This window comes from Myotis nattereri (genome assembly GCF_964212035.1).
Source record: "Myotis nattereri genome assembly, chromosome: 18".
NCBI lineage: Eukaryota > Metazoa > Chordata > Mammalia > Chiroptera > Vespertilionidae > Myotis > Myotis nattereri.
This window is the reverse complement of record NC_138093.1, coordinates 23067413-23081551: the sequence shown is the minus strand read 5'-3', so window position 1 is coordinate 23081551 and position 14139 is coordinate 23067413. Positions and strand designations below refer to the sequence as shown.

General features: G+C 34.5%; 1 protein-coding gene across 1 annotated transcript in view; it reads right to left on the bottom strand.

The window, feature by feature from the left end:
- The window catches only part of XPR1 (xenotropic and polytropic retrovirus receptor 1), a 102046-nt gene that overhangs the window by 64888 nt on the left and 23019 nt on the right, over nt 1–14139 (bottom strand). The window contains exon 2 of the mRNA XM_081111800.1: nt 9552–9603. Coding sequence (XP_080967926.1) covers nt 9552–9603 — 52 coding nt within the window. The remainder of the gene's footprint in view (nt 1–9551; nt 9604–14139) is intronic.

Here is a 14139-nt window from a genome sequence, read left to right as displayed (position 1 = left end):
TGTTTCAAGAGGTAAGCTAACTACTTCTAGTAGGTGAAGTATCTGGATGATTCTACAATGAGTTGTCAATTCAGTATAATAAAGAGAAACCTTAAAATGGCTTTGGATGACCAGGGCTTAATGGATATACCAGTAGAACAAAGAGGAGGTTCCAGAAGGAGATGAAGACAGATAAGGGAAAGAAAAAAAAGGAGGAAACTCTTTTACTCTCAATATCTTTTGGAATGGCACTATGTGATATCAGTCAGTTTCTAAACATATGGGAACAGGTTCTCAAAAGGCAGGGCTCTCAAAAAGGAATAAGACCAAAGTACTTCCTGCCTATTGCAAAGAAGTAAGTAAAAACAGGTCCATATGTGAACTCCTCTTCACTGGAGAAGATAGTGGCAAATGACCCTAGTACAATAAAAGGTTACTTACATAATTAATATAACAATGATTTCAGAACTGAAAAATATGTGCAAATGCTAAACTTCAGAAGTTTTTATTGTAGTATTGCCAGTAGTTACTTTCTGACTTTACTATAATTTTGGAATTATAGTATATGTAAAGCTTCAATAATTTATGAATACTTTAGAGTTATACAAAACTCCCTAAAAAAAAAAAAAAAACTCCTGTCAAATAAAAAGCAGAAACTTGGAATGGAAGAATATGCTTATAATTTCTACACTCCTTTTTTTTTACAATATTTTTATTGATTTCAGAGAAGAAGGAAGAGGGAGAGAGAGATAGAAACATCAATGACAAGAGAGAATCATTGATCAGTTGCCTCCTGCAAGCCCCTTACTAGGGATCAAACCCGCAACCCAGGCACGTGCCCTTGACTGGAATCAAACCCGGGACCCTTCAGTCCACAGGCTGATGCTCTATCCACTGAGCCAAACCAGCCAGGGCTCTACACTCTTTAAGAAGACACAAACACATCCTTTAAATTTTTTTTCAAATTTCAAAGCTATATGGCTTACCAGTAACTATTATTCCAAAACTCTGGAAAACTCCTACTATATTAAGGACACCTTCTGTGTTAAAATATAAAATTAAAGAGAGTGTTCTCCATTCACCCAACATAATTACTTCATTCTTTTAAATACAAAAAGTGATAAAACAAAATGTATTCATATTAAAGATCTTATGAAACATTGATAAATCCCCTGATCTGTGTAAACACACCACCTGTCCAAAACACACTAGCCTATAAATAATCAGAGCTCTTCCCATCCCAAAAATGGAAACATCATATCAGGAGGAAAGCAAAGCAAGAGAGACAACTGTGTCAAGTTGAAAAACAGTCTAAACTCTATTTTGGGATCAGTGTTCTGATGGTCAAAGCATTTAGCTGTCTTAGGTAAGATTTTTTCAAAAGACCATTCAAACTTCAGGTTAATAATTATAAATTAACTTATCACTTAAAAACAAAATAAAATTACATGTCTGTTCTACTAAGTTACTTATACATCAGATCATTTCACACCATAGGCTAATTTCTCAACTAATTTCTAGTTTCATTTAGTCTTTTCTTAAAATGAGAGTTCTAAATAAAATAAAAATATATAATTGAATGTATAAATTAATTTAAAGTAACACTGTAAATGCTTCTAGTTTAAGGTTTAACTCTCTCCTTTAAACATGTGTTTAAATGCTCATTGTGTTTAACAATTTAAACCCTAATACTGTGTCTGAGAAAGACACATTTTACCTATATTAGGACAATCACTTTCAAACTGAGACCCACAAAAACAATGAAAAAATGGTTTTAATTCCTGCCCAAATCTAAGATAGGCACAAAATCTTTCCTCGCCTCTATCAGAGACCTATTTTGATACTATTCCAAGTGACATTCCAAACCAATTACTAACAACTACCTAAGTTTATCCTTAGCAGGTCAAACTCAACATTCTCAGACTTGTTGACTAAATGTTAATAAATGGTACCAGCCCCTCCAGCCCCCACCCCCCACCCCCAAAAAAAGGAAAGATAAATTTATCTAGAACACTGAAATCTTACAACCTGGATTTCTCCAGTGTCAACACAGAATGGAGAACTACTCTTTTAAATTTTAATGACATCTAACCACCACATGCTCTGTTTTTACTTTTATCAATTCTACCTTTTAAAAATTATGATATGAATAATTTAACTGAGTAAAGCACTCTATAGGGGCACAATTCTTGAACAGAGTAACATACATAGAATTTTATTTACTAGCTGGTACAAGAAAGGACAGTAACATTCTAAGTTTGTTTTTAAACTTTAGCATGCATCAGAATCCCCTGAAGAGCTTGTTAAAACACAAATGGCCTAGGCCAGTGGTCGACAAACTCATTAGTCAACAGAGCCAAATATCAACAGCACAACGACTAAAATTTCTTTTGAGAGCCAAGTTTTTTAAACTTAAACTGTATAGGTAGGTACACTGTTATTAACTTAATTAGGGTACTCCTAAGGCTTAGGAAGAGCCACACTCAAGGGGCCAAACAGCCGCATGTGGCTCGCGAGCTGCAGTTTGCCGACCACAGGCCTAGGCCTATTCCCTGATTCAGTATGTCTGAGCTGAATGTAAAATTTACATTTCTAATAAGTACCTAGATGATACTGATGAGTATAGGTCAAAAAAACACACTTTGAAAATAACTGATCTAATGTTAAATTATAATATGCAATTTCATTTCCTACACATAAAATCATACCTCAGATTGCTCTAACTCATCAATTTATAAATGTTACTTTATGCTAACAGTTTCTAATTATCTTTTATTGTACAGCAGATAATTAATGTGGCCTATTTCTTCAAGTCTTTTATTATCCTATATAATAAAAGCCTAATATGCTAAGTGTCCGGTCGTCCATTCAACCAATCAGAGGGTAATATGCTAATGATATGCTAAGGCCACTCAATGGCTCACTATGACATGCACTGACCACCAGGGGGCAGACGCTCTGACCGGTAGGTTAGCTTGCTGTTGGGGTCTGGCTGATCAGGATTGAGCTGATCAGGACCCTCCCGCGGTCCCTCCCCGGCTGGTCAACCGATCGTGCACCAGTGGGGTCCCTGGGCCTGGCCTGAGCACTCTCACAATGTGGGACCCCTCGGGGGATATTGGAGAGCCGGTTTTGGCCCGATCCTGCCACCAGGCCAAGGGACCCCACTGGTGCATGAATTCATGCACTGGGCCTCTAGTACTTCCATGAAGAACGAAAACCTTCCATAAGCCTTTAAGACAATGGAAACTGCAAGTCTTCGGAAATTCTACTCTATGTCCCTATATAATTATATTTGCCATTCCTCATTAATCAGGTTTATTCTCTAAGACACATGCTTTAGTTTGGTTTGGATAACTAAGTTTGTCTTCCTTTTAATATTTCTTAAAAGATAATCTAATAAGCTTTATTACCATATTAAAAGGCAGCTCCTTCTCCTATCTCCTAGCACTTTCTCTGTTCTTTTCTTCTGTCAGAACCACTTACCTTTTCATAAACCATACTTTAGCTTTATTCATCTCTAAGAAATAAAATATTAGAAAGATGCTAAAATGCACCAATTTATTAAGTCTAATTCAAACATTTTGATTCACCTGACAGAACCCAAGCATGCCTCTCCAAGCTTATCTTTCAGATTCACACAATCCCTATTTCTGCAAGTCTATCTGCAAACTTTTCACCAGATTTCATTCTTCTCAACTGTAAATAAAGTTCTATGCTCTCCTCTTTTAATTAACATTGCCATTAAAACCAATTTTCCTTGACAGTATGCAATTCATTCCAATCATTTTTGATCTGCAAACATATACAGGCATGCCTCGGAGATATTGTGGGTCTGGTTCCAAATTACCACAATAAAGCAAAGATTGCAATAAAGCAAGTCACACCAATGTTTTTGTTTCCCAGTGCATATAAAAGCTATGTTTACACTATACAGCAGTCTATTAAGTGTGCAATAGCATTATGTCTTTAAAAAATGACCATACCTTCATTAAAAAATAATTTATTGCTAAAAATTGCTAACCATCATCTGAGCTTTCAGTGATTTGTAATATTTGCTGGGGGAGGATTTTGCCTCAGTGTTGATGGTTGCTGATTGATGAGGGTTGTGGTTGCTGAAGATTGGGGTGGTTGTTTTCTTCAAATAAGACTCTTCCTTTCACAAATGATTTCTCTGTACCATGCGATTCAGTTTCATAGGACTTGTGATTGGTGTCTAAAGTGTGCAGGAGGCAGCTGATCTATGTTTCTCTCTCATCTATGTTTCTACCTCTCTATCCCTCTCCCTTCCTCTCTGTAAAAAAAATCAATAAAATATATTTTAAAATAATAATAAATCTTACTATATAAATTACCTTATTCTGTCTCATCCTTTGTAAAAGGAATGCACAAATTTCACTATTTCATTTTCTCACTGTACAGCCAAAAGATTCCTTTGTGAATAGCCTAATAACATATTGTTTGGACTTATACAGCAATTGTAGAACAACAGAAACTCTTAAATATATTTAATCACACTAGATTTCCAATGCCCTGATTCAAATCACAGCTATTTCAACTTCAAATAAGACGTGCTTTCGGTGTATATGCAAAATTAATTGCATGTGGTAACACACTAAAGTAAATTCAATTTCCTTTTCCAAGCTCACTAACTATATCTCTTATAACAAACAGATAGCTGATCAATTTCTCATCAGGAACCATAAATTGGCACTCAGTCTCGTAGGTGATAAACTATGTTTCACTTCTCAACCTCCAATGAAGAAAATGAAATTTTAATCAGTATTGGTACTCACTACCCCTCAACACTCTAATCCCAAAGAGATCAACCTGTGGTTACCAGGCCTAAGAATATTATTCAATCCTAAAAATCATCACACTTCATCTTTTCAAATAGAATAGAACTTTCAAGTTCAAAATATACTAACAATCTATGCTTTAAAGAATGAGATATTTTATCTTTTAAAAATATACACATATATATTTACAAGTGTGTGCATGTGCACGCATGTGCGGATATATATGTATGTACTTCTGCTGAAAAATAAAGCCTAAAACAATGAATAGCTCAGTAGCAATGACACTTTGAAAGAGTTGCCAGTATATGGCTTTTAAAGGAATTAACACTCCCTGGTTATCACTAAAAGGACCTTGACTCCTTGCCAGAATGTCTGATCCCATGTCCTAGGCTGGAAATACATGAGCCTGGAAAATTTTGTCATATCAGGTAAAAAAAAGGAGCTACCAAAGACTATGAGGGTCATATCAAAAGCAATGAGGAACTTAGCTGCAGAGGTTCCCACTGGGCCAAAGATGAAAATCTGATCGTTAACAAAGACAAAAACTACACTGTACCAAAACATACCAAGTATATTTAAATATATTAATTCATTAAGACACTTTTAAAAAGTTTCATTGGTCAACTTTGGAAAATGTTAGAGAACCAATATTATTTTGAAAACTAGCAACAAAGGGAAAGAATTAGGCAATTATCCTACCTTTCCTATACAATTTGTATAGCTAAGGGTAACTAAAGGGAAGTTTCTCTTTACAAAATTTCTGGTGAAAACATAGGAGAATTAGAACATCACTATTTTGTAAACCTTACTGAATTCATGAATCTAGGGTTAGGCAATAATTGTCAATAGCTAGTAACATTACAAAGAGAGAAACAATCTGCTATTATACATTCCTCCTAATAGAAATACACATCAGCACCTATAAAGTGTTCTTAGGGGAATAAATATATGTACATAGTATTTAATCCGAATTACATCAAGTCCCTAGATTTAACTAAAAATTTACAGGAACTACAGAAAACAGAAACCATGTTAAGGTATAGTACACCACAGAAGTGCAATCAGTAAAATCCAGAATCTGAAAGACCAAAAGAAGCAAAAAAGTCTTTTTGTTCTAACAAACAATAATAATAAATTGTAAAGGAAAATGAAAGAGAAATAAAGTTAGAGGGAAAACCTATAGATGAGCTCTGACAACAGAACTGTCTTCAATGAGAGAAATATTCTATGCTATTCAATATACTAGCCCCTAACCTCATGTGGCTACTAAGCACTCTCTCTATATATATAGGTAGTATGACTGACAGTCAGAATATTTCATTTCAATTAATTTAAATAGCTACATCTGGCTACTGGGTACCAGAATGAATGGTGCTACTATAGAACCAATGAAAACTAAGAGATTTTTAATTAATCACAATATATCAAAAAATGAATGTTATTTGGGTTTTATTCAAACTAATAAATCTTTTTTTAAAGTATAAAATAATAAAATAATTAGGAAAATGTGAGTCCTGACAGGTATTTAATAATGTAGAAATTACTATCAATATTTTTATGTGTGATGGGGCAGAGACTATCCTTTAGAAATATTTACAGATAAAATGATACGATTTCTGAAATTTGCTTCAAAACAATCGGGGGGGGGGATTAAATAAGATTAGGCATTGTATTGATAAGGTACTTCATAAATTTTAGAAATGTAATTCAGTCTCCCATCGTCTAGAACTAAAAAGCAAGCTCACATCTGTTAAAACAACAAAGACCTGGGGACAGAGGTGAGGCGGAAGAAGATGCCTAAAGTGAACTCAAGCATATAATCAGAATGAATAATTTACAAGCATACTTTCATCTTCAGTGCTACTAAGAGCTGAATTCTAAGGAGCTTAGGGAGACTGTAACACATCTGCTAACCAAGTTGAATAAGCAGAGGGAACATAAGCAAAAAAGATCCAACAAAACCTGTTCATAAGCTTGGGGAGTAGGTGTGGGGACTAAAGAAGAAATGGCAGAAAAGCAGAGGCCACTGTAGTAGTGGTCAGTGGCTTATGTCCTTAACTATATCTATTCATTTCATTTCAGAAAGTCAGAGAACTATATTAAGCTAACACTAGCTAGGTACACTCCCCATCAAAAGGAATTCTTAACATATGTAGTATTCTCAACAATAAAGATTTTAAAATATAAAAAAATAAAGGAGTACTTTATAACGAGAGGCCAAATGTGAAAAGAAAACAACTAAAGCATCTGGAGGTCTTTCTATTTTAATTCAAACAATCTGAAAAATATATTCCACTGAGTAGACATTTAAAAAAAAATCTCCAACAATTCATATATTTATCAAATCTATGCCTATTACATGTATCTTTGAAGGGAGGCATACCACATATGTAAAAACATGAAGTGGTTTAATATCTTACAAAAAATATGCAGCCAACCCAGTAGCTTATAAAATATGATTCCTCAGCAATCAAAGGGAATTCTATGCTTGGTATCAAGACAACATAAATGCACAAAAACACAAAATCTTTAAACTAGGACTTTATATCATCTGCTTCTCCACTGGTTTTAAAGAAATGCTACGTGTCAGCTCAGACTATACCTTATAAAATTATAGTATCAACATTATAAAACAACAACAAAAAATACAATCAGCCATCTACCCAGCAAGGAAAATCTGCATCTCTTCAGAAAAGTTTAAAAATTTTTAAAAAGACACAAGCTAGGTTAATTTACTCCCTTTTTTCATAAACAGTACTTTGATTTTAAGGAAGCTTGAGGAAAATAATTATTTTTATTCCGACCCACTGATGCGCTCTGTAAATATATAAGGTATATGGCTATTTTAGATAGTAGGACAAAATCTCTGGTCACAAGGGACTTACATTGGTCTCAAGAGAATAAGTCAATGAAAAAACACAGATATCAGAAAGTGACAAATGCTATGCAAAGAAATAAATTAGAGTGATATAATATAAAGTGACTAAATAGCTATATATATGAATGGGCATTCAAAGGCCTCTTGAGGGGCACAGCCATGTGCCCTTCAAGAATGATCTAATGATTCTCAACAGAGGGCAAGAGCTAAGGACCTATTATGGAAAAAGGACTAGATTATTTAGGGCCTTCTAGGTCAGAGTAATGAACTTTTATATTATGCCCTCGGACTGTAAAAAAATAGCCTTATGAAACTCACTGTCTCTGTGCAGTGAGGTAAAGAAAAAGTTCTTAACTCTAAATAATGTTCATTTTAGCAGACTTTTACAGAATTCCATTTTCCTATAAGATCTAGAAGTGTATGAAAATTACAGCATGATCCAGCATAAAGGGCTGAAGAAAGATCATCATAATTTCCAACATATCTCAAAGTATCTTTGTTACAAACCAGATGGTAAAACCTAAAAAGAAAAAAAATTAAAGTAGCACAACCTTGAAAATAAAATTAAAAGAATCACTATTTAAAGCAAGTTACACAAGGTGAGAAAATCAGTTTAACTTCCATGTAATTTCATTTTTCTAACATTACTAAAATATTTTGAGGAGGTATTCTTTAGGACACATTAAATATGAGATAATAACCCAAAAAAGAACTATACATTTTGATAAATCTTAAATGTCTTCAGTGAAATATTAGAGAATTAAATATATTATAAACCAAAATTCAGTGACATAACACTAGTATCTAAGTGCCAATATCCTGGTAAAGATTTTGAAGTATTGAGGGAAGCACATTTTCAATTCAAAATGATTAGAAATGAAAGATGTAAGATAACAAAATTTTAGATTATAGATCTATAGTTTTATTAAACAACTTCAACATCTATGTCATAAAAATAAGCCTGAAAAAGCTTGTCATTAGAATGACTTCATAGAATACCAGTTTGGTATTTCATAAAGATATTGATCTGTATTAATCTAGAATATTCTTGGCAAATACTTTTTCACATTCTTCTCTCCTAAGGAAAAAAAAAAAAGTGATGGAAAAAATTTAAAATACCCAGCCTCAAAAAGAATACTCCCTCAAAAAATAATTGTTGAATTAGCTAATTAAGTACTGACACAAGAACCCATACTACTTTAACTTAGAACTCTCCAAGCCTATCAAAGGTTAAACCCATAAAGAATGAGCTGTGAGCAGCTGAGGTAACAGAAAAAGAAGGATCAATAAAGATAATTAGAGATAACCACTGTCCTTAGGTTGTTTTATGACTGCCAAACTGTGTACTTGCATACATATAAATGCTTATCTCTCTCTCTCTCTCTCTCACACACACACACACACACACACACACACAGAAAATGTGCTTTGTTGTTTTAGTCCCAGTTTAAAGACATGGCATAAATAGAAAGAAAAAGGTGTGTTGTCCAGACTAATTATGGATTAAGGATCCACTGAAGGTTGATGGATAAAGAGAAAGACATGAAAATACATTTGGAGGTTTCAACAATAAAGAATTTTTAAAAAGAAAAAGAAAATACATTTGGAGGGGTTGAAAATGACACAGATAAGAAATCTGACTCTAAGCCAGTATATGATTCACAATGCTAAGATTGATTTAAGGATATATAAAAGATCCATCATAGGGAAAATGTTAACTAAACAAAAAATAATCTGATTGAAATATAATGTAATTATGATATATATTATGAAAACTAAAAAAGATCTACATAATAGGACAGGTTATATTGGTTTTGTACTGTGCAGTTTAAAATATCGTTCCTTAAAAAGAGATTTTATGTGACTACATATAGGAAGGAGTTAATGCATCTTACCTTCCACAGAAGGTGCCTGGTCCTGAGCTGAATACAGCATATCCTTGAAAGCCTATTAGGAAGAAACAAAGGAATACAAGAATTGAATAATCTTTACATTAAAAGCATTTGAAGCTAAACAATTACTTCTTTTTCAATATCCACACAATGACTATATATGGTTCCCTAAATTAATTTAGCGAATTTTTTCCTTTGTTTCTCTTGCCTTAAGAGATGTATCAGCAAAAAATCTGTTATATGAGATGTCTGCATTTTACTGCCTATGTTTTCTAGGATTTTTATGGGTTCATGACTTAAATGTAAGTCTTTTCTCTATTTTGAGTTTATTCTTGTGTATGGTTTAAGTTGGTGGTCTAGTTTCATTGCATGTATCTGTTCAATTTTCCCAACACCATTTATTGAAGAGACTGTCTTTACTCCATTGATTGCTCTTGCCTCCTTTGTCAAATACCATTTGACCATAATGGCGAGGGTCAATTTCTGGGGTCTCTATTCTGTTCCACCGATTTATAAGCCTGTTCTTGTGCAAGTACCAGGCTGCTTTTATTATAATGGCTCTGTAGTATAGTTTGATATCTGGTATTGTGATCCCTCCAACTTTGTTCTTGTTTCTCAAGATTGCTGTGGCTATTCATCATCACTATTCATCAGAGAGATGCAAATTAAAACTACAATGAGGTATTACAGAATGGCTACCACCAGTAAATCAACAAACAACAAGTGCTGGTGAGGATCAAGAGAAAAGGGAACCCTAGTACACTGCTGGTGGGAACACAGACTGGTGCCGCCACTGTGGAAACAGTAAGGAGTTACCTCAAAAATTTAAAAATGGAACTGCCCTTTGACCAAGTAATCCCACTTCTGGGAATATATCCTAAGAATCCTGAAAGAATATATGAAACCCTATGTTCATAGCAGCATTATTTACAATAGCTAAGATCTGGAAACAGCCCAAGTGCCCCTGTAGATTAGTGGATTAAAAAGCTGTAGTACATTTACACAATGGAATTCTATGCAGCTGTAAAAGAGGAGTTCTTACCCTTTGCAACAGTATCGATTGACCTAGAGATTATTGTGTTAAGCGAAATAAGTCAGCCAGAGAAAGGCAAATATCCATGATCTCACTTATATGTGTAATCTAATGAACAAAACAAACTGATGAACAGAATAGGTCCAGAGGCATAGAACAGACTGACAGATCTCAGGAAGAGATTAACCAAAAAACTTATATGCATATATGCATAGCTCATGTCACAGACAATAGTGCAATGAAGGCTTGAAGTGAGACAGTGGCTAGGTGAAGGGGGGCAAAAGAGGGAGGGGAATGGGGGACATCTCTAATATTGTCAACAATACAAAATAAATTAAGAAAAAAAGGAATTTAGTGAAATACTTCAATTAACTGTAATAAGCTAAAACAAAAATACTTTATTTTCATACCAATCCAGTACTAATTTTTAAGACAAGGGCGAATTTGTACACTTTAAAAATTAGAGGGCATTTGAAAAATGCCTCTGAAAAATCATCTGAGAGAACATAAACTCTCTGACTAAAAAAAAGAAGTTATAAAAACTGAGAACAAGAGTCCCAGAGGAATACAATGGAACACCACATAAGAAAATATGAAACACTAGATAAAATTTTTTAAAATTGTGTTATATACATAACATAAAATTTACCATCTTAACTTTGTTCAATTGTATAGTTCAATATTATTAAGTACATTCACACTGTGTGTAGATAATTTCCAGAATTCTTTTCATCTTGGGTAGAAATACTTCTCAATGGAGGTCTGGAAAGTCCTCCCTAACAGTTCAGGACTATAAAGATAGTAAAGGTTTTATTGTTTTTTTTCCAAACCAGGAAATCAATACTAACCAACCAACAACATTAACATAACAGGACAACAGATGTTGTGTGCAGAGACAAAAATCTCAACTGATAATATGAATACCATACTGACTGCCAATATACCTGTTCTTCTGAGTGTGGAATGCCTATGTAACTGTGTCAGATGTGACATACTTCCCCAATCTCTCTTCATGAGGCAGCATAATACAGTGGCTAAGAACTACAGAATCAGACAATATGTATGAAAACCAATTCTATCATTTATTAGCTTGGGAAAATTAACTGTTCCGTACTTCAGTACCCTTCTCTATAAAACAGGAATAGTGACTGCACATATCCCACAGGCTTACAGTGAAAATTAAAAACTCTTAAAACACAAATGCTTATATTAATTACTAGAGGCCCAATGAATGAAAGTCATGCAAGGGGCTTGGCCCTCGCAGCCATGGCGGCTGCCACAGCCCTCGCAGCCCTGCCTTCATCCAGAAGGTCGTTGGTCGGTCCCCAGCTGTCCGGTCTAGTTAGCATATTTTGCTTTTATTATTACAGATGATTCATGATTATACATGAAGAGCACTTAGAACTGCTCAGAACACAGAAGATACTCAAAGAATGTTAATTAACAGAATGTGAACTAACACAAAACTTATGTCATACAGCAGGTTCTGGCATCATCTGGCCCTCTACTGGCCATTTATGCATTAGATACGCTTCAGTTCTTATGAACTCTTCACAAAGTAGTATAGTACTGTCTGAAGCCAACATGACTAAACAAGCATAAACATAGGCACTATAATCTCCTGGCATTATTAGTTTATAAAATAGTCATCTAGATGATAAAGAATATGCTTCTATAATATTTTCAGATGATTGCTGACATGAACACACTGTCTTTTTAATTCTCATAGGAAACCTACAGACTCCTAAGATAATACATGCATATTCCAATTTGCATATGCTTTAAACAACAAGGTCTCCTAAATATATTAGTTGAACTGTCTACAATATATTGTACAAAATAGGTTATAGTTCAAATTTAATATGTATTCAATAATACTGCCAATACAAATTTCTTATATTGTTAATTCTAATAACCCATAGCACTTCAGCTCTAATCTCCTCTCCAAAGCATATATGGATTTCACAGACCATTTCACAGATAAAGGAGGTCAAAAGCTAGAAAAGTTCCTATTTCCTATCAACTCGCCATTAGCCTCATATATAACATACTAAAAATATTATCACCTTTATCAATAAAATATCTAACCTATGTGATTCTTATTGCTTCAACATTCATTCAAAGTCAACACACTGCATGCAATCTAATTATTGGATTAACAAACAATAACATAAAACACAGGCATTTGAAGAGAAAGGGCAAGGAATATTTGTTATATACCTTTAAATGAGTCATAATCCCTGTTAACAGGGCTTTATAATTGGGCACAACTTACATCAGACTTTTTTTTACCTGAAAACTTTTGCAATTGGAATTCCTAAATAATAAAAATTTGATATATTCTTTAAAAATATGTACATTGGGTGTTGATCTATAGCACCAGAGAAACATTCTCCAATTATTTATTTAGTTTCTACTTCCTCTTTTTGCATTCCCTGTTTTAATTTTTTTCCACCAGAAATATTGGGAATCTGTGAATAATTTGCAAGTTGGTTACATCTGACCTGGTTTCTTCGTCTCATCACCCAGAAATCAGTTGTTTCCTAATACTAAAGTGCTAAGGACAGATCTGTAAATCAACTGATAAACCTCAAAAGAGGACATTCTAGTATTCTCAAGTGTCCTGTACAAAGAATCCTCATCTAATTAATTTTCACTTTTATCCCCAAATAGAAATAAACTAACCTGGCTGGTTTTGTTTTTTTAAATTTAAATTCTTTATTGTTAAAGTATTACATAAGTCTCCTTTTTTCCCCATTGACCTCTTCCCGGCTGCTCCCACCCCCCAGCACATGCCCTCAACCCCCTACTGTCGGTGTCCATTGGTTATGCTCATATGCATGCATACAAGTCATTTGGTTGATCTCTTACACCGTCACCCTCCACTTTCCCTCATAGGTTGGACAGTCTGTTCAATGCTTCTATGTCTCTGGTTCTAATTTTGTTCACCAGTTTATGTTGTTCATTATATTCCATGTGATATTTATCTTTCTCTGACTGGCTTATTTCGCTTAGCATAATGCTCTCCAGTTCCATCCATGCTGTTGCAAATGATAAGAATTCCTTCTTTTTTACAGCAGTGTAGTATTTCATTGTGTAGATGAACCACAGTTTTATAATCCACACATCTACTGATGGGCACTGTAGTTAAGTTTTTAACTCAGGAGTGTGTGTCCTCCAAATTTGTTCTTTTTCAAGATTGTTTGGCTATTTGGGGCCGCTTGATTGCCATATGAATATGAGAATCAGAATTTCCATTTCCAGATGGAGTGACTCAGCGGTTGAGCATCAACCTATGAACCAGGAGGTCACGGTTTGATTCCCGGTCAGGGCACATGACCAAGTTGTGGGCTCAACCCCCAGTGTGGGGTGTACAGAAGGCAGTCAATGATTCTCCCTCATCACTGAGGTTTTTATCTCTCTCTCCTCCCTTCCTCTCTCCATTTTGAGACGTTCTTCTTCACTCATTGCAGCGTTTTCCTGCCAGCCCTGGAAAGGCTCTTGGTGGCGGTTTCACTGGGTATCCAGAGTTGGAAGCATCCTAACCTAGCTGTGTTT